General features: G+C 37.2%; 3 protein-coding genes and 6 non-coding genes across 10 annotated transcripts; 3 read left to right on the top strand and 6 right to left on the bottom strand.

Annotated features, from left to right (window-relative positions):
• Positions 1–224: 224 nt before the first annotated feature.
• On the bottom strand, positions 225–500 carry C02C6.8. The gene has a single exon (NR_072773.1). It is a non-coding gene; the product is annotated as an Unclassified non-coding RNA C02C6.8 (non-coding RNA).
• Positions 254–456, top strand: C02C6.6. The gene has a single exon (NR_072774.1). It is a non-coding gene; the product is annotated as an Unclassified non-coding RNA C02C6.6 (non-coding RNA).
• A 1,440-nt stretch (positions 501–1,940) lies between the features above and the next one.
• K09A9.6 (Aspartyl/asparaginy/proline hydroxylase domain-containing protein) lies at positions 1,941–11,510 on the top strand (the record flags this gene model as incomplete). Of its 2 annotated transcripts, none has more annotated exons than NM_078167.7 (14): positions 1,941–2,406; positions 5,502–5,569; positions 5,655–5,754; positions 5,804–5,894; positions 5,994–6,097; positions 6,147–6,241; positions 6,893–7,537; positions 7,585–7,724; positions 8,689–8,785; positions 9,345–9,541; positions 9,593–9,830; positions 10,150–10,650; positions 10,696–10,878; positions 11,340–11,510. In NM_078167.7, exons 1-14 carry the CDS (start codon positions 2,355–2,357, stop codon positions 11,445–11,447), a joined length of 2,619 nt encoding a protein of 872 aa, NP_510568.1. In that variant the 5' UTR covers positions 1,941–2,354. The 2 variants fall into 2 exon arrangements, with proteins under 2 accessions (NP_510568.1, NP_001123163.1); NM_001129691.5 differs by lacking the exon at positions 1,941–2,406 and adding an exon at positions 4,417–4,627 and having other exon boundaries at positions 11,340–11,447.
• On the bottom strand, positions 4,759–4,908 carry K09A9.10. The gene has a single exon (NR_072775.1). It is a non-coding gene; the product is annotated as an Unclassified non-coding RNA K09A9.10 (non-coding RNA).
• Positions 5,209–5,354, bottom strand: K09A9.11. The gene has a single exon (NR_072776.1). It is a non-coding gene; the product is annotated as an Unclassified non-coding RNA K09A9.11 (non-coding RNA).
• gas-1 (putative NADH dehydrogenase [ubiquinone] iron-sulfur protein 2, mitochondrial) lies at positions 11,485–15,096 on the bottom strand. The gene is made up of 6 exons (NM_078168.6): positions 14,950–15,096; positions 14,765–14,898; positions 14,537–14,711; positions 14,094–14,316; positions 13,400–14,045; positions 11,485–11,847 (listed from the first exon to the last, which is right to left on the bottom strand). The coding sequence occupies exons 1-6, from the start codon at positions 15,088–15,090 to the stop codon at positions 11,718–11,720; spliced, it is 1,449 nt and encodes a 482-aa protein (NP_510569.1). The 5' UTR covers positions 15,091–15,096; the 3' UTR covers positions 11,485–11,717.
• Positions 13,010–13,069, bottom strand: mir-1829.1. Its single transcript, NR_024317.2, has one exon. It is a non-coding gene; the product is annotated as a pre-microRNA mir-1829.1 (primary transcript).
• Positions 15,097–15,292: 196 nt separating the features above from the next.
• K09A9.9 lies at positions 15,293–15,426 on the bottom strand. Its single transcript, NR_072778.1, has one exon. It is a non-coding gene; the product is annotated as an Unclassified non-coding RNA K09A9.9 (non-coding RNA).
• Positions 15,427–16,066: 640 nt separating this feature from the next.
• Positions 16,067–20,086, top strand: usp-33 (Ubiquitin carboxyl-terminal hydrolase). The gene is made up of 12 exons (NM_078169.9): positions 16,067–16,241; positions 16,322–16,522; positions 16,885–16,980; positions 17,079–17,145; positions 17,189–17,289; positions 17,337–17,465; positions 17,515–17,799; positions 17,845–18,080; positions 18,387–18,653; positions 19,166–19,304; positions 19,350–19,601; positions 19,651–20,086. The coding sequence occupies exons 1-12, from the start codon at positions 16,068–16,070 to the stop codon at positions 19,852–19,854; spliced, it is 2,151 nt and encodes a 716-aa protein (NP_510570.2). The 5' UTR covers position 16,067; the 3' UTR covers positions 19,855–20,086.
• The last annotated feature ends 24 nt before the right edge of the window (positions 20,087–20,110 follow it).

The raw sequence follows: 20,110 nt of genomic DNA on the forward strand, positions 1-20,110 counted from the left end.
ACTCTGACACCACGAGTTCATATTGTGAAACTCTCTTGAATACTTATCACTGTGCCAACCCATGTCACACTTTTAAATACATTGAACAGTATAAAAAACTCAGGTCAAAAGTAACATTTGATTGATCCCCCCCATTTCCTTCTGAACTTTGCTTCTCCTGTTTTTGCGTCGTTTCGCCATCATCATTAAAGTGACTCTTGGACTTGAGACTCTAGTTGCTTATCGATTGGTGATTGAAAAAGTAGGAGAAACGAATCTTTTCATCTACTCCTCTTCTGCACCCGCCTTCTCTTCCTCTTCTTCATCCAGCAGTGCCATTTCTCTTCGGCAGCAAGAATGGTGTGTAAAGTGATGACGGCGCAGTTTCTTCTGGCACAGGAGTAGCACAGCACAACCTCAGCAGTAGTTGGAGCAACCCAGCAGCAGCATATTTTCGATACTCATCGAGCACTTGCCGTTGTGTTGTGTCATCCGCCAACAAATCAGCAAACAACGTTTTTTATCCCGATCATTATTTTTTTTCCTCGCTCTGGGTTGGACTTGTCTATGTTTCAATTTTTATTACAAAAATAATGGAAGAAAAACATTTGTTTGAAAATTTTAATCCCTACTTTAAAGTTATATTATATATAGAAAATAAGTCTAAAAAATGTTTTATTATTTTTTTAAATTTTATTTAAAATTTTGAAAAAAATTTCGTATGGCTGATGTCCCAGACCCATCATTTTTTGTAGTTTTCTGTTTTTCTGAAAATTTAAATGACCTTCTCCGGTTTTTCTAAGATGACGTCACATTTCAAAAACCCATTGAAACTAATTTTCAGAAAACGGAAAACTCAATAAAACTAAGCGTGAAATGGAAAAAAAATCATTTAAAAAGTTAGAAAAATTTAAAAAAAAGATTTCAATTCTACTCGGCCATTGCGATGAATTTTTTATCAATTAACGCTAAATCTGTAAAAATTAGATTAAAAACCAAATAATAAAGAAACATACAAGGAATTTCAATTTTAAAAATTGTGTCATCAAACTTTTTGAGAAACTTCAGTATTAATTTAATTTCATGGAATGCGGTTTTTTCTCTAACTTTTTAACAAAACTAGGTAGATTAAAAAATTTAAACAAGACCATATATAAGCTACTGTTTCAAATCTACCTCTGTATGTATGTACAACAACTCCTTCAAAGTGAACGTATTTGCGAAAAATGGGCTCATCACAGAAGCTCATCATTTTTTACAACATTGTATTATAAACTTGCCAGTGCGTAGCCAGCATTTTATTTAACTTTCTATGAATTTTTGATATTTTTTGAAAAAGATTTTCTCACATGGTTCTCAATTGAACACTAAAACATAATCTAAAAACTACGAATTTTGAGTTTAAAGTTTTTCAGTTTTAAAGGTGGAGTAGCGCCAGTAGGGATTTAGTCTAAGTACAATTATAATGACCTAAAACAACCAAATATCATAACAAAACACTCCGAAAATTTTCAGATTTTTTCATAATTTCGGAGCTTTGGCAAATTGCCAAATTTTGAAAAATATGAGCTTTTGAGGAAATCCAAAGCAATGTCGCATGTTCCGACCCTTACAATGTTTCAATACAAGTAATCAAAACAAAATTAAAATATAAAAAATGTAGAAAAAAATGTTTTTTTTGGTCGTCTTCCAAAATTATGAGTGGCAAAAACTGAGTAATTGTCATTTTTTGACAGGAAATAAAAAAAATTCAAAAATTTTTTGAAAATTTTTATTATGATATTTGAATATTTTAGGACCAAAGGAGTGGTTTTTAACAGTTTCCCCACATGCGCTACTCAACCTTTAAACTTCATCCCCAAAATATATTTTTCAAAATTACTAGCCAGTGTTCCAAAACCATAGTTTTTCTCAAGCGTTTTTCTCTTTATTTTTTGCAATCGTCTTCGGAACACTTCCAATTTCAGACCGATCGACACCTAAGAGCGCTCACGGAGCAGTTCATTCCGGAAAAGAAGACAACTAAAAACTCTTCTTTTCTCATCGGAAAAGACAGCTCAGTGACGAGAACTCTTTTGTGAATAGACCGAGTAAAACGGCGAGACGACGACAAAAAATAATAACGGAAAAGAGTGAAGAGGCGGGGATTGTTTGGCCGTGCGAAAAAGAAAGAAAAAAGAAGAAAACGAAAAACTGAGGAAGCAATAAGAAAAATTGGAAAATAAAAACAAAAACAAAGTATCATATCACTGATATCGACCCAAGTTTTTTTTTTGAACTATCGTGTCTATTGAGACAATTTCATCTTTTTCTGGTGTTCTTCATGACTTACTCAACTCTAAGTGACTGACAACTTTATTACTCCTCAAGACAAAATGACTGCAAATGGCAATGCAAATCCGGCGTTCCGACGTCAAGCTTCGACAGGTAAAGTGAAAAGGGTTTTCTAGGCTACTTCAAAAAACATTGCAAAAAAGGGACTAAAAATATTATTATGAGGTTCATAATTTTTAATTAATTTTTTTTAAATGTACACATTATGTGATGACAGAGTGTCTCATTTCGGTTTGATCTATGTGGGGCAGGTATCTCAGTCGGTAGTGGTGGCCGCTAGCAGTCTGGAGGTCACGAGTTCAAGTCCGGCCTCACCCCCTAGGTTCACCCAGCCTCTATTGGGAAGTGGAGCAATCCACGACTGGATTTTCGGCCACAGTCCCCGGCTAGGATGTGGCTTAAATTACAGCCCAGAGGGATCACCACCAGGCAATGTACCTGAATCCCAGATCCGCAGTGCATAGCACCTGAAGAACGGATCGTCCTTCCTTTAATCCTTTTTAAAAAAAGATCTACAAAAAATGCGGGAGTTGAGACGCAGACTTCTCAACTAATTTTGCATGGCTAAGAACGTGCTGACGTCACATTTTTTCGGGCAAAAAATTTCCGCATTTTTTGTAGATCAAACCGTTATGGGATACCCTGGCACCACGTGATGTAGTTTAACTGGAACGTTTTCAACAGATCGAAAACAAAATCACATCGAGGCTGCCAGTATATTTTTCGAACTAGATATTCGTATTCAAACTGAACACTGCTTTGAATTTTAATTGAAATATTTCAATAAAATCATGTGAAAATGCTCGCAAAGCTTGTAGAAGTGTAGTTTTGAAACAGACCAAAAAATGCCTATAATTTTTTTTCAAGTAATTTTTTTCCTAGAACATGAGGGTTGGTGCAAAAGTGATTATATTCTGAATTCAATATTTTGTTAAATTAAAAAAATTTTGTAACTAATTTTTGTAATTTTGTAAAATTTTGTAACATTCTTAACACAATACGATTTTCAAAGAATCCTTACTTTTTCCACTAGTCAAAATTAATTTTTGAAAAACTAATTAGTGAGAAACCGTAATATTTTTGTTCATTTTTCACCCATTTTTCTTCGGCATGTATATTTTTCTTCACATTTCATACTTCAAAAATCTTTCGTTTCACTTATTCTGAAATTTTTCTGGTCGAGCTTTTTACGTTTCTCATTCAAATTGGATGATATCGTTCTTTTCAAGTAAAAACTTCGAAAAGTGCCAATATTGACTAAACTAACGTTTTTTTTTTTTTTTTTGATTTTTTCTAAACGTATAGTACATTTCAATTTTTTTTTTGTGGTGAAAATTTTATTATTGTTTGAAAACTTTTTCAAAAATAATTCTTATTGCCTTTGTTTTGTCAAACTGACACGACACAAACTGACACAAACTGAACGCACCAAACACTAAAAAATGCCTGAGTGGCCCACTTTTTTATCCAAGCTTCCTATGAAATAGTTTACAGTCTTATATATTATGAATTAGAAATCACCTGCAACGAGAAATTCCAAACAAATTTTCACTCCAAAAATTCTGACTTTGAGCTTTGAACAACGGAAATACGCACGACCTCCTTGAAGGTTAGGGAAACATTTTTCGTCATCAAAGTAGTGACCACAAATAATCTTAAAATTTGATATTCTGTGTAGACGATTTCGATAATTGATACTTGCGACATCCCCTCCAATTCTAACTACCCTTATCCTTACAGCTTATCCATACTTGTTGATCATCGTGGCGTCTAGAATTCATACGCTTATTTTTTCCATATATCGCTCCTCGTTTTGGTCTGTGGATGGGGTAAAATCTTTTTACTTTTGCTCAAGATTACTTCTACTGATACAAAAAAGCAACACAAAAGATATCAAATTTATTGAAGAATCGGCGAAGAAAAAAAAAAGAAAAAAGGGGTGGGAGGCGACGGAAATCGCCCCGCGCATAGTACTCAAATAAGCACTCACTTTCTGTCGACGCCACAAAGTCTCCATCGCCTCTTGCTATCTCTATCTCGGGGCGTTTGTGTGTGCATCCCTGGGCCGTCTGCAACACGACATTTGACCCCCTCTCCTTTTTGATTCACAACTTGCTAATGTATGCAAACTCTGCACAACAATGTTTCAAGAATACTGATTCCCCATATGGCTCTGTTAAACTGCGCCATGTGAACTATGGAGAAGAGACGGTGGGCAGACCGTTAAGCTCGTATAATCGTCTATCTAGAAGGTTCAATCGAGAGAGCATATCCAACTTTTCGGATCTTTCGGCCACATATTATGAAAATTATTGTAAGTCTAGATGTTGTGTGTTTACTATAACTAATAGTTTTAAGAAAGTTAAATATTGAAATTTTGGTTTCAAATTTGTGTTTTTCAGTAGAAAAATTACTACAAACTTTAACGGATAAGTTCAGTTTTCTGTCTACGGGAGCTTAAAATATTACTCTTTTTAAAAATTAAACATGTGTAATTTTTGGTAGTTACGGTTATGGTTTTCACTGTAAGAACGTGTAGATTCAGTTATCTATGTGAATACGTGGTCGATCGATACTCGGTGGAGTATCGAAATTTGAGACTTTGCTTTTTTAGACTAAAATTGGTCCAAAACTACCAAATTTCATAATGAGACGTGCTGAAAATTTCTCAACAAAAAGTTATGGCGGTTCAAAGTATATAATTATACCTTACTCCAATTATTCAAAAATCACTTCAAACTGTATAGAGGTCTTGTTCAGTCTGTGATACATATATACCCACCTATTCATTTTCCTAGTCTTGATATTATTTATCTCAACCTATAAGATCAATAGTGTACTTTCAATTTATTGTCGTTGTTTGCTCAAGATATCTGGCTTCATTCAAACTTTCCAACTTTTTCCCCAACTCTGTGCAAACCAAAACTTGGGGGCGGTTGACCTGATTGGAAAAGCAGTCATTTCGACGAGCTTCTTTCTTGACTAATGTGCCTTCAAAACCAAAATGCTCTTTGTGTCGCCACAACAACATCGGCGTTTCTCGATTTTATGGGATCCAATTCAAGTGAGAACCATTAGTTTCAAAGTTGTGTGTGCAATATGTGGAAGTTGAGGGAAAAATGTGGAGATTTGAGAAAATGGCATACGGGGACCGACTTGATGTATAACTAATTGAAATCATTTTTCAGCTGGCGTCAATCCGGTTCTCACGGTTGCTCTGACACCTGTACCAAAAGTAGATTATAGTGTGACAAAGGTAGGTGAATTGAGACTTTCTCTAATGAAAAATTTACACCATTGTTTTGAAAAATCATACATATTAATCAGTTTAAATTATTTAGGGTGGCGCACGCACGTGGATTGTTCTTCTAGTTTTTATTTTCCTTTGCTCTAGTTTATACACAATTTTCTCCGCAAAAGACGCCGGAGATTCACATCATGGTGAGCTGTTATCTGCAAATCATTCCGGCTACATCACTTTTTTTTGCAGATCTCAGCAGCCACTCGTCAGCAGATGATGATGACGTTCCAGCATACAACCACCCCGGTTCTGCAACAGAAGACGATGATGATGACGATGAGTAAGTTAATGATCAATGGATAAAAAACGACAAAAACGAAACGTTTTAAATTTCCTTGTCTTCTTGTAATTAGTGGTTTCTTCAAATTTCAAATTTCAGTGACGATGAGCCTCCTACACCGAGTCCGCGAGTGAGCAAGAAACAAGAGCAGCAGACGACGCAACAAAAAACAACACAGCCAGCTGCAGCTCAAGTGACGGATTGTTAGTTTGCCAGATGATCTTGATTAGAGGAACGTATAATTCGTTTCAGCGGATGATGAGGATGATGAAGAATCAAATGAGCATACGTTGGGAGGACGGCTTTTTGCGGGGCTCAGGAAAAAGATCACTGATCGGCTGAATGAGGTGAGATGGGGGAAAATCATATGGTGATGAATTTGGAACATCTTCAAAAAAAAAACTAGGGGACTTTTTAAACTAGTCGTACACGCCTCTTTGTTTCAATTAAGAATGTAAACAGACACAATTGTTCCTTTAAAGGTGGGGTACCGAAATTTGAGACTTTGCTTTTTTAGATCCAAACTGGCCCAAAACTACCGAATTTCGTAATGAGACGTTCTGAAAATTGTTTAATTTAATTTTAAAACGAGGGCATATAATAAACAAGTACCACCCAAATTTAGTAATCGTTTTCAAATTATAAATACCACTGCATTTTCTGAATAATCTGTGATAAACTGTTTAGTACTTGTTTCAATTTCAAAAGTTGTTCAAGACACCTACCCATCAAAAAACTAGGCTTGTTTAATCACATTCTAGGTTTTCTTCTGTCTAACAGTTTTCAAAACAACTAAGTTAGCATAATTTTTTTAAATGACAGTGTTAGTCAAATCCGTTAATTAAATATAAAACAAAAATGCAGTTTCTTGTTTTATTCTACAAAAACGTTTAATTTATGGTAACCAATTTTCAAATAGTTTTTTACAAACATATACATAAATACGTTAAAAAAAGTTACCCTGTGAAACGATCAATCAAAAAAAATTGTGATTTCAGAAAGCTGTAAAAGAAGAACCAAAATCCAAAAATGACCAGATCCTGAATCCTCGAGAATTGAGAAAACTTAAGAAACAACAGAAAACTGCAAAAGTAGAGGTCGTTGAGGACGATGATGATGACGACGATGAAGATGACGATGATGTGGAAGCTCCAGCTCCACAAGAGCCATCGCGTAAGCAGAAAGCTCACAATCAAAGGGAAGAAAAGAAGGATAAGAATAAGAAATATCAACCAGTGAAGGAAGAACCAGATCTTGATGATGATGACGACGATGAAGATGACGATGATGATGATGGTGACGACGACGACGATGAAAAGGATGATGGAAATGATGCGGAGAAAGATGATGGAGATGATGATGATGACGATGATGACGGCAATGATGATGATGAAGAAGATGGAAAAAATAAGAAAACGTCGGTGGAAGCAAAATCAGACAAAGTAGTCGAAGAGAAAAATGATGGCGATGATGAGCCGCATGTTTCACATCGTGAAGCTCAACGTCTTCGACGTCAGCATCTTCGAGAGAGCCGCCGAGACAACCGGCCGCGGCAAGGTGGAAATCGTGAGTGCATTCATCAAGATTGTCCAAATCGTGAAAGTCTTAAACCAAGAAAATCACTGCTCGTTACAAAGAAAAAGGTATGTATTTTTGAATTTTTATTGTGGAAGTAATTTTGGAGTTTTAGACAAAATCCATGGTAGAACGAATTTTGGATGATGAATTCGATGATGAAGACGATGATGATGAAGATGATGATAGTGAAGTTAACAAAAATGATAGGGAAGATGATGATGAGGATGATGTTGATGAGAGGATTTCTGATAGGTGAGTGATTTTTTCTAAAGTTTAAATTTTTTGAAAAAATGGAATGTAAACATTTTACAGTCAAAAGTTTACAACAATATCGTCAAGTCGTATCTCTAAAACGATTTTTTCGGATAATACTCACTTCTAACTGTAACACTTTTTTTGAAAAAGAAGCGTTATTATTATTTTAAAGGTGGGGTAGCGCCAGTGGGGAAGTTGTTAAAAACCACACCTTTATTCCCAACATGACCAAATATCATGATAAAACTTTTCAAAAAAAATTTTGAAATTTTTTTATTTACTTTCAAAAAGTGGCAATTACTCAGTTCTTTTTTTCGACATTTTCTATGTTTTAATTTTGTTCAAATTATTTATATTAAAACATTGTAGGGGTCGAAACATGCGACATTGCTTTAGATTTGCTCAAAAGTTCGTATTTTTTAGAAATTATGGCGATTTGCCACAACTTTGACCGGAAATTCTGAAAAATCTAAAAATTTTTGGCGTGTTTTATTATGATATTCGGTTGTTTTGGATTATTATAAGTGCATTTAGACAAAATTCCCACTGGCGCTACTTCACCTTTAATAGGACACGATTTTACGCCGACAATCACCTTGCTCACGTGATGTCAGAGTGTCCTCGGTTTGATCTACGTAGATCAACGAGAATTGACGTTTTTTTGTGGAAAAAAAATTTCCGCATTTTTGTAGATCACATCGTAATGACACCACGTGCTTACTAGAAAAAAAGTCTAGAAAAGGATCTAAACACATAACCTTATAGGAATAAACTAGTACATATGTATTTAGTAAAATTAGCAACATTTTAGTTCAAACTTCTTTCTACAACATCTGGATGAAAGTTATTTCTTTGATTTTCAGTACCAAAAGATCAGATTCCAGATGACATTTGTTTTATTCAAAATTCTAGTTTTTCTCTTCTCATTCTAATTTCCAACGTTTTCAAAACTTTTTTCCAGAGATAGCAGTAGTTCCTACAAACGTCACGCTATTACCACCAAAGAAGAAATCGGCTTCCGAGACATTCTTGATCGGGCGGACAACCTTGTGGAAAAGGTAGATATCCCATTGAAAAAATCAAGTCGGAAGTTGGTGACTAAAGGAAAACAGCGACCTTAAACTTGGTTTTTTTGCGTGTGAACCTACTAGATTGTTTTTCTTTTTTTTGTTGCAAATTTATCATTCGTAATAACGCCATGACTGCGGGTGTATGTGTTTGAGAGGATCATTTCACCACGTACAATTTGCAACAGTGTTTCCCCCAAATTTTTGTTTCAATTTTTCTGTTCTAAGAAAAGCACAGGGTCCGTCCGGTGGTGACATGGATACGGAAAGTGAGAGAGAGGAGAGTTGAAATGGAGAAATGAAAAGGCAATGTCGTTTTGTGTAGAATTCAAATTTGTATAGACTGTTTCCCTTTTCCTTCATTATTCTGTTTCAACACCTTTCCTCTTATCAATCACTTTTTTCCATTTCATTGCTATTTTGTCTGTTTTAGTGTCTAATAAATCGTTTTTTGTTCTGTCAAACTTTCTAATTAACAAATTAATGTTCGTTTTATTTATTTATTTTTTTTGCAACAAGATTGCAAAAACTATAAGCCCTTCTAATTCAGCACCAATATGAAGAAGCCATGGAACTTTTTGACCATGTCATCGCAGTCTATCCAGCATCAACTAGAGCATACTTTGGAAAAGCACGCGCTTATGATATAAGAGGAGAGATAGAAGCCGATGAAACAGATAGAGATAAAGCTATTGAGATTTACGAGAAGATTCTTCAAAACAGCGGTGTTCCGGATGCCCTTTTCAGGTGGATTGAACATTGAAAATCTAAACATAAGCAACATGGGGAACTTTTCAGACAAGCGGCTCAAAGACTCATTGAGAAAACTCGATTCCGGGGCCAACTGCATAAAACTCTCACGGCTCATCGCTATTTTATTGATAGATTCCCAGAAGAGCTCAACTTGCAAACCGATTTTGCGATTTCTTTCGTGATGATGAAAAGATATGAAGATGCAAGAACTGTGCTGAAAAATGTTTTAGCAAATGATCCGAACCACGTAATTGCATTGGCTTATTATGGATATATTTTGAAGGTGTGTTTTTATTCTATAAAGCTTAACTTGTACTTAAAAATGATCTTTAAATCAATTGAAACTAGGACTGGGATATGAGAAGTCCGGCGTACGGTTTTGAAGCTTTCAAAATGTTCCGAAGTGTAGAGTTTCACGGCGGCCGACAATTTCCGAGTTTAGCCACTCATTACAAAAATTATATGATTAAGTATAGTGAGTGGCGAAACTCGGAAATTGTCGGCCGCCGTGAAAACCTACCCCTCGGGAAATTTTCAAAGTTCTAAAAAACGGACGTCCGGACGCTCAAGATGCCGGCCCTAATTGAAACAACTTTTTCCAGGCACACGACGACAAAGTTGAACAAGGTGTTGCTCTAATGAGGAAAAGTTTAAAAAATGCTGACAATGAAATAACCGATCCGAAATTTTACTATCAACTCGGCCATGGTCTCACAACCCTCGGGCGTAAAAGTGAAGCTGACGCTGTTTACCAGAAGGCTGCACAAATGGGAGTTTTCATGACTGCCCAGCAGAGAAGCTTGTACAACATTGAAGGACTCACCGGCAGGGCTTGGTGGGCAATGGATCAGACTCCGTACTCCAAGTTTCTGAAGACAGTTGAACGGCAGTGGGCGACAATCAGACAGGAAGGCATGGAGGTTTTGAAGGATTGCAGCGATTGTTGGTTGGATCATAACCAACAGCTCGTCATCGATGGACAATGGAAGTTCTTCCCAATTATGTCCGAGCAAAATTTTATAAAATCTAGCTGCGAGAGAATGCCACAGACATGCTTAATCCTTCAAGAATTTGCAGCTTCCAGTAATGCCAGCAAGTCAGATGTATGTTCACCGAAAAAGATCATGATAACGTTTATTCATTTACAGATGCATTTGTCGGTGTTATCATCAGGTGCTTCTATTCTGCCACACTGTGGTCCTACGAACTATCACCTCCAAGCACATTTGGGTCTTGTCTCTCCATCTGAAGCAAGGATACGTGTTGGTAATGAGACAAAGGGATGGAGATCCGGGAAATTTATCATTTATGATGACAGTTTTGAACACGAGGTTGGTTCATTGGAATAGAGTTGGGGGCATCGTAAATGTATTGGCATACTTTTCAATGTCTAGCATTTCTTGAATCAATACTTTTTAGGGAGTCTAGGTACAAACTAGGGCTCCCAGCTGTGTGAGGCGCGAAATGCGGGCCTCACGCCGACGCCGCGCGCCGCTGTGTGTGTCAGTAAATCCAAAATGTGGTTATTTGGAAGCGGCCGACACGTTTGTGGTTCCGCGCCGCACTATACATGCGGCGTGAGCCCGGCGGAGGCACCGTTGCGGCGACCTCATGGAAGCCCTGGTACAAACTATTAATTTTGATATATCAATTGATAAGCACATAAAAACTCAATGCCCAAACAATTGGCAAATTTTCAATACTTTTCGAATTTCTAACTAGTAAGGCAACGATCTCAAAAGTTGAAAGCCGTCTTTAAATATTACCTTAAAGTTCATAGTTAAAATTTCAGCTCCAATTCGACGGTGCATCTTCATCATCCTTCCGACTTGTCCTCACCATTCAACTTTGGCACCCCGAAGTTCAACCTCATCAACGCGTGTTGTCATTCCTTTCATAATCTTGATCATAATGTTAGCTCTATTTTTATTGTTGTGAGTATTTTCTTAATAAAGCGTTTTTTCTTTGCGTCTTGGTTGCAGACTTATTTATTGAACATCCTGAACAACAGTGAACAGATACAAATCTACATTTTTGAATTTCAGAAAAAAACGAACTTTGAAAAGAAAAGAAAATAAACAGAACACATTTCGCGGTGCAAGGGATAAATAAAGAGTGAGTTGAGAATGTGCTATAGAGAATCCGTCTACGTGCCTAATGAGTTGAGTATTTATCGATCGACCTCTCCGAACACAATATCCATAGTTCCAATGACAGCGACAATGTCGGCGATAAGAGACATGTAGCACACATCGTGGATGGCCGCCAAGTGAGCAAACCCTGGAGCGCGGATGAAGCATCTGAAATGAGACAATTTAATGTTGAAAAAGCTTCTGTTTTGGACGCGTGTAAATCTGGTAAAACCGGACGAATTCGTCCGATTGCACAGCCCTAATTGTATGTATGTGAAATGACAAAAATTAATAATTGGAAATTTCCGTTCACTTACATTTTTCAGTAACCATTATTATATACAACTGTATTTTTAATTGTATAACGGTGTTATAATCTTTGCATCTTATTTTCAGACATTTAGTTCAAAATTTGAACAATATTTCTCTCTTCAAGTGCAAATCAATGCGGATCTGGGAGTCAGGTACACTGCCTGGCGATGCTCCCACTGGGTTATAATTTAAGCCACATCCTAGCCGGGGACTGTGGCCGATAATCCAGTGATGGATGAATGATGAGCTTCACTTCCCATTAGATGCTGGGCGAACCTAAGGCGTGAGGCGGAACTTGAACTTGTGACCTCCAGACTACTAGCGGCCACCACTACCAACTGAGCTATCCCGCCTAGTAACAATTCATAGAAATATCTTATTCAAATGTTAGGAATACGCTGTTCAAAGTTTTGTAATTGCATTCTAGATAACCAATAAAAAACTTGCAGTGTCTACTAGTATTGCACTGAAGCTTTGAACAAAGTATTTCATACACTTCCACTAAAATGACAATTTATTTAATACAGTGCAAAAAATGTGGTTAAATGTTGAAGCTGCACTTTTCCCATTTTATTTGAATAAAATTCCAAACTTTTTAATTGGTGAAAAATCTGTACCTTGGACTTTTGAGCTCTTGTTACTAGTGTATTTACCCACGATGTGGCTAAGAAGATTGTACAACGTGAGCTCTATAACTAACTGGTTTATTCCTTAGTTTAGTACTAATATAATAAACTTCTTGTCTTCTCCTCGTCGTTCCGCCTTCAGAACATAACAATTATCACTTTTAGGGCTGTTAAAAAGGACGAGTTAGGTTCTGCGCGTTTGGACATCCTCAAGTCTCACTGTTGAAATTGTGAAAAACACACACAGTGAGAATTGGGGACGTCCAAACGCGAAGGACGAGGACGCGTCCTGATCCTGCCGCCGAGGACGTCCTGCTGAAAAAGACATCCTCCCTAAAAGGCTAAATCATTTCCTATAGTCAAGTACTACAACTTTGCCAATCCAAAAATGTAATAGAGAAATTCCAATGGTTGTAATACTCGATTTTTTACAAACAATTAGAAGTCCCCTTACTTATAATAACTGAACAAAGGATTTAGCATTCAAAAGAATCGAACCCGCGAGATTGTGCACACTAACCAGCGACGCAACCACTTTGGCCACAGGGGTCGTTTACAGATCCGACCACTGTGGCATTCAAATCAGGGTGGAGGGTGGAGATGTCTGCGCGTGTGGTCCTAATTTGGTAATCACTTCATAATCAAGAATTAATAGTCAACCGGAGTCCCGCTGTCCCGTTTTTGTAAATTTAAAATTTTTTATATATAATATAAATTTTACGGGACATTGACACCCTTGGTTCAGACCACCGCATTCTTAACATTAAAAATGAAATAGTTACCTATATGGTTTTCCGGTTCCATCAGCAACAAGGTAAACTCCAAACTCTCCCTTTGGAGCCTCAATTGGGACATAAGTTGCTCCTGGTGGCACTTGGAATCCTTCGGTGAAGAACTTGAAATGATGAATAAGAGACTCCATGTTCTCCTTCATCTCGGCTCTCTTTGGTGGCACAACCTTGTGATCGTCGACCTTGATTTCTCCGGCTGGCATCTTGTTGAGGCACTGATGCACAATGTTCAACGACTGTCTCATCTCCTCAATACGGCACAAGTATCTGTCGTAGCAATCACCCTTGGTTCCGATTGGAACATCAAATTCCATATCAGCATAGGCATCGTATGGTTCGGTCTTTCTCACGTCTTGCTTGATTCCAGATCCACGGACCATGACTCCACTGAATCCCCAGTTGAGAGCATCAGCAGCTGACACAAGTCCGATGTCAATAGTTCTGGCCTTCCAGATTCGGTTTTCGGTGAGCATGTCTTCGAGCTCATCGATACGTTCTGGGAACTTGATGGCCCAGTCGTAGATGTCATCCATAAGACCAATTGGAAGATCCCAAGCGACACCTCCGGGGCGGACGTAGTTGGCATGCATTCTGGCACCAGATACTCGCTCGGAAAACTCAAAGAGCTTTTCACGTTCTGAAAATCAATGTTGGTTTTGTACTTATTTTGAAACAATAAACTTACCCTCGAACATCCAGAAAAACGGTGTCATAGCTCCAACGTCAAGGGCGTGAGTGGTGATACCCATGATGTGGTTCTGGATGCGAGTGAGCTCTCCCATGAGAGTTCTGATATATTTGGCTCTTGTTGGGATGTCAATACCGAGAAGCTTCTCAACAGCCAAAGACCAAGCCTGCTCATTGCACATCATGGAGACGTAATCGAGACGATCGAAGTATGGGAGAGCCTGCAAAGAAAACAGTTGGAAAAATTGATTGAATATTCGATTTGAGTGACAGAAAAAATGATTTGAAACGGATTTCATAGCTTTTGAAAACTAAAATTAGGCTAAACAAAAAATTATTATTTAGACACAATATTTGTCATTTTCAGTTCTAAACTTGGACCGAGTTGAAGATTTTACAAATTTTCAATTTATCATTTTCAATATCGTTTTAGAAACATACCTGAGTGTAGGTCTTGTGCTCAATGAGCTTTTCAGTGGCACGATGAAGGAGTCCAATATGTGGGATGGCCTTGATGATGACTTCTCCTTCCAGTTTCAACACGAGACGCAACACTCCGTGAGCGGCTGGATGCTGTGGTCCGAAGTTGAGAATCATGTTTTCCAGATTCTTCTCTCTGAAAAAAAAAACAAATTATTTTAATTTTCAAGTACTCGGTAAAATTTCTACCTCTGTTTTCCGCTGTAGTTATCACTCATAACTGGATCGGAATAGGCCAACTTTTCAAGCTTGTCAAGTCCGATCTTCTCGTCGAAATCCGAAACCCGCTCCGACATCCACAGCTTTCCGAGGGTACCTCCGGTCTGAAATATTGAAAATTGAGATGTCACTCGTAACCAACAAAAAAAATCAACCTTAAATTGACGCTCAAATTTAGCATCTGGATACCAGATTGTGTGGGAGTTTCGGGTTTGGGTGGCAGGAGTAGAAGACGTCGCCGCGACCGATGGAACGTTCGCTCGGAGACAAGTTCCGGCGATCTTTCTACCCAACATTGTTTCCTATAAAAATATTCGGTGAATAGTGAGCAATAAAAGTTGTGAAGTTAAAGCAACAAAGAGAAACGGAAAAATCGATAAAATCGCTGCCAAATTGCACATTGAACACAGAAAGATTGAACTTCAAAAACCCACCAATTCGCAACTTGATTTTCACAATTTTTTTCATGGAAACTAACAGTCAGTCGTATTTTTTCTTACACGATAAAGATAATATTAAAATTATTAAGAAAAAAGAAAGTAAATTCGCAAAAACAGTGTCGAAAATAGGTACCGAACGAAAATAAGACGACTGCTCGGTATTTAGCGCGTGGTGGAGTGTCGTTGTTTTCCTCGCGTAGCCTCACCTCTCTATTGATTTAGAAGATGTCTTGTTGCTTGGACAGTCGTTCGGAATTGTCATGCTCGGTGTTATTATTTATTTTTGTTTTCTAAGAAACTTTTTTTAAATTGAAAATTGTTTTATAATATAACGTTAATTTGGATTATTTTGTAAAAATTTTTAATAAACTCATTTTTCAATTTTTGATCAAATTGTAAATTTAACCTAATATTTTCGGTACGTGTGTTCCAACATTTTAAAAGTAAATTAGTAATTGTTTTTTTTCTCCACTTATCTAAAACGTGAGTAGTATTATCATGATTAGGTTTGGAAAAGATCGTTTCAAAAAAAAAACAAAATGAAGATCACGTTTAAAAGTTAAGAAATTAAATTTTCAAAATGTGGAGTTATAATACACAAGTTTCATATTTTTTTACACTTATTACCGAAATGACATCATTGTTTTTTTAAAGTACAGATTTTCGAATATACTATTAACTTATTAATTAAACTGATGATATGAAATACAACTTAACGTTTTTTTCTTTTTTGGTTTCAATATCATTTTTCGTTGTGGTCAATTGATACTAATGATGACTTTTTTTTAAATTTAACATGACTCTCATTTCAATTTTCTATATTTTTTTTCAGAATGGCGGATAGTGCAGGGCGTGATGACGACGGAATGAATTCGGATAGCAGTCAGCCATCACAGAACATCGAAAAAGAAGAGGGTATACTAGATGAGGAGTCGTCATCGTCTGAATCAGGAACGGGTACAGATACCGATAAGGATGATCTGGAAGAGAATAATAATCCGCGACCGGTAAGAATATTTCCAATGACTTTCTCAAACATTTAACATCACAATACCTGATTTTCCAAAAACCTCAAAAATAATTACAGATGCTTCCAAAACAAATGGAATCTCGCTGCAAACACGTCAAAGACATCAATCCATCAGACCTCAGCCAGCTTCTACAGAAGAAGTTAAAATGCATGACTTGCCATGATTCAGTCAGTTTCTCATGTGCTCATCAAGATTGTATTAATAGTTTGAAGTCAAGCTGTTGCAAAAATTCCGACCACCTTCTTCCTCATATGGCGGTACGTTTGTTCGCAAATTGACATCAAGTTTTGCTTACTTTTTTGAATTTTGATATAATTGCATTTTTACATAATATCCGTTAAATAGTAATCTACATATATTTATATAATTTGACAGACACATGCGATGAACTTTTTTCTAAACAGAAAACTGTGCAGAAGAAAAATAGGAACATAATCATTTTTATAAGTTAAGCATCATGTTTTAAGCTTGGTAGCAATTAGGTGTAGGGTTAAAAAATTTTTAATCTATCCGAAAATTGAAAAAAAAACACCAAATTGTTGTTAATTGATAAGTTAATGCTTCGATAAGCACAGATCAATCAACCTCAGCGCTCTCAAAATTATTCCAATTTTTTAAGGTTCACAATCATCCTCCAATATTATATCACGATCGGAAATCAATTCTATGTACACGTTGCATGGTCTACACTCCTGTCAAGCGGTTCCTCACACATGTAAGTAATCAAGTAGTAGAAAAAAAATGATATAGTATTGATGTGATAACGAAATTAGTAGGGGCACGCGTTTTTGTATCAATAATGTTATGTTTCAGACCAAGTTTTCAACGAGCGACAAAGTGGAGCAGGAAACAAGAAAAATGGAGCCTCTAGCTTTCAGAGGTTAGTGAAAACATTGTAAAATTTAATTTCTAAAAAGTTATAGGATTGCTCGGGTATCTCAATTTCGGGAACACTTGTTACATGAATGCGGTTCTACAACTTTTAGGACATTGCTCACCGTTCACACAGTATTTGATAGAGCTTGTAAGTATGAAGCCTAAATGTACAAAAACATATCCGGTTTATTTCAGATACCTCCAGGTGGCTGGTCAAACTGTTCACACGACATTCCAAAAACTGCAATTCAAATGGCACTTGATCTCCGAAATATGTATAGTGATTTTCCTCTACCTTACTTGAGTCCTTGGAAAATTATTACAGTGCGGTTTATATCGTTTTTATTCTTAATAAGTCCATTATTTTTTAAAGTGTGTTCGCAATGAGATGCCAGGATTTGAGTGTTTCCAGCAGCAAGATGCTAGTGAATTCATGCGAAACCTTCTTGATATTCTTGACAGAGATTTGAAAACATGCTCCGAGTATCACCGAACAAATACACTAATCGAAATGGGGAATCCTGAAATGGACTACGCAATAGCTATGAATGCTCCGCACACGAAAACTGCAATTTCAGCAATTTTCCAAGGAGTTTTAGAGAATCAAATTCAATGTCATTCATGCGGGTTTCGCTCACGGACCATTGAAAATTTTTTGGTGAGTAACTTCTCAAAAACCGCCTAAATTCAATTCCATCTTCAGGATCTTTCAATTCCAATAGTCGGAGAAAATGAGTTTGAAGAAATGTATGCATCAAAGAAACTCGATACACCAAAAGCACCATGCACCTCATCAAACATTGAAGACGGACAGGACCCCGGATTTCTTGTTCATCAGGGAGCGTTCAACAAGACTAGTCTAGAGTCGTGTCTTGACAGATTCTTTCAAAATTCCACGCTACAAGATGATAATCAATATTCCTGCAGTAAATGTGAAGTGTAAGTTTTTCTGGTGGAGTAGTGGCAGTGAAGATTTTGTCGAAATGTATTCACAATAGTTTCATATCACTAGAAAACTAGATAAATCACTAGAACATTCCGCAGATTTTTAATATTTTCTCAGTAAAAGACTTAGAAATATGCCAAAATATTGATATCCGTTGCCTTTTCATGAAGTGAAAAACACATTTTTACTATGATATTTTATCATTTTAGTACTAAAAAATTCACCTTAAACACCATCCCCACTGTTGTTACTCCACTTCAAGTTAGTTGTGTTACAAAAATATTCGAACAAATTTTCAGTCTTGTCGATGCCACCAAATCAACAAAAGCTCACCGGTTACCGGAAGTGATCATCATCCAGCTGAAACGCTTCCGCCACACAATGTTCGGATCTTGCAAAGTGGGAAAGGTGGTCGAGTTCCCGTTGCGGAGCCAAGATTTTGGTCGGTGGACGACAAGTGGCGAGCCAGCATTGTATGATTTGGTTGGATTTGTGGTCCATGAAGGAAGAAGCCTCGAGTTTGGGCATTATGTCTCATATTGTAGACACGAACAGGATAATCAGTGGTGGGTTGCAGTGAACAGGAAATAAAAGTATAAGGCTCCCAGCTGAGTGAGGCGCAAAATGCGGGCCTCACGCTGGGCTCACACCGACGCCGCGCGCCGCTGTGTGTGTGCAATAAAGTGCGAAAGGTAGTTATTTCGAGCGGCCGACACGTTCGGGGTTCTGAAACTTGGCGTGAAAAAGGTGGCTTTGTGTATGGGCAACGTAATGCGAAGAGATGGTTGTTTGCAAGCGGCCGACACGTACGGGGTTCCACGCCGCACTATTCATTCGGATACATGAGGCTTGAGTAATGCCGTGAGGCCGGCGCAGCGACCGCTGATGCCGGCGGAGGCGCCGTTGCGGCGACCTCGTGGGAGCCCTAGTCCTGCAATACGGTTCAATCTCTAACCACATTTAGTGTTCTATAGAAGTAGATGACCGTTTTGCCAGTCATCATGCATAAAAATAATTTTTTTAACCAAGAAAATTGAACAGATCACCATCCAGTAAAAAGTAGAAAATACAATTTCAGGTACAAGTTCGACGATATGGTTGTAACAAGATGCGATGCGACTCAAGTTGCCAAAAGCCAGCCGTATATTCTTATGTATCGTAAGCACACTACTAACGGAGAGCCCAGTATTAGTCAAAACACTGAGTCTCCGTTTAATGTAAGTTGAATCTCACAATTAACCGGGTCCAATGAAGACTTGCAGTTCTTTGCATCTCGTCGGCTCTTTTCGGATCGAGATTCAGAAGCTTGGGATGTGATCCGAAAATGTTTGGATGAAGACGGAAAAGAAAAAAAAGTAGCGGGATCTTCTAGAAAGAATATAAGAAAGAAAAAGAAACGAATGACCAAACAACAGATTACGGATATTTTGAAGAAAGCATCAATTGATGACGTGGAGCAGCATTACAAAGCTCTTCAACAAATAATGGATGACATTGTCAAGTCACTATCACAGGTATCAAAACATTTTTTGATGATCTTTTTAGTCATTCTTATGATTTCAGAAAGATCCAAATCGTGACAAGAATAAGGCGTCTCAAGACGCATCAAAAGAAGCTCTTAACAACCTGGTGATATCTATGGAAACGTGGTTTAAAGTGATGATTAAGAAAAAATGGGTTGAACGTCGGCTGGAAGAGGAAAGAGAACTTGATGAAACGCATCGACTATTGTATCAAGATGAATCGATTCCCAACACTTCCGGCTGATTTAATTATTAATATTCACTGTTTTAACTAGTCAAAAGTTCGGTCTACATATTTTTCATCTCCATACATTCGGTTCAAGCGGTTCAAGCACAAGAATCACATTAATAATTCCAACCAAGTACATGTCCTTCAAACCTGTTAAATACGCATTCTCTCCCATTCCAATTTTTTTTTTTGCGATTGCTCACTTTTAAGTCCATAAATAGTATTTCACATAAATAGTATTTCACTGAACTTCGGTCTTTTGGTTATTTGT

The sequence above is a fragment of the Caenorhabditis elegans genome, chromosome X (genome assembly GCF_000002985.6).
Source record: "Caenorhabditis elegans chromosome X".
Classification (NCBI taxonomy): Eukaryota; Metazoa; Nematoda; class Chromadorea; order Rhabditida; family Rhabditidae; genus Caenorhabditis; species Caenorhabditis elegans.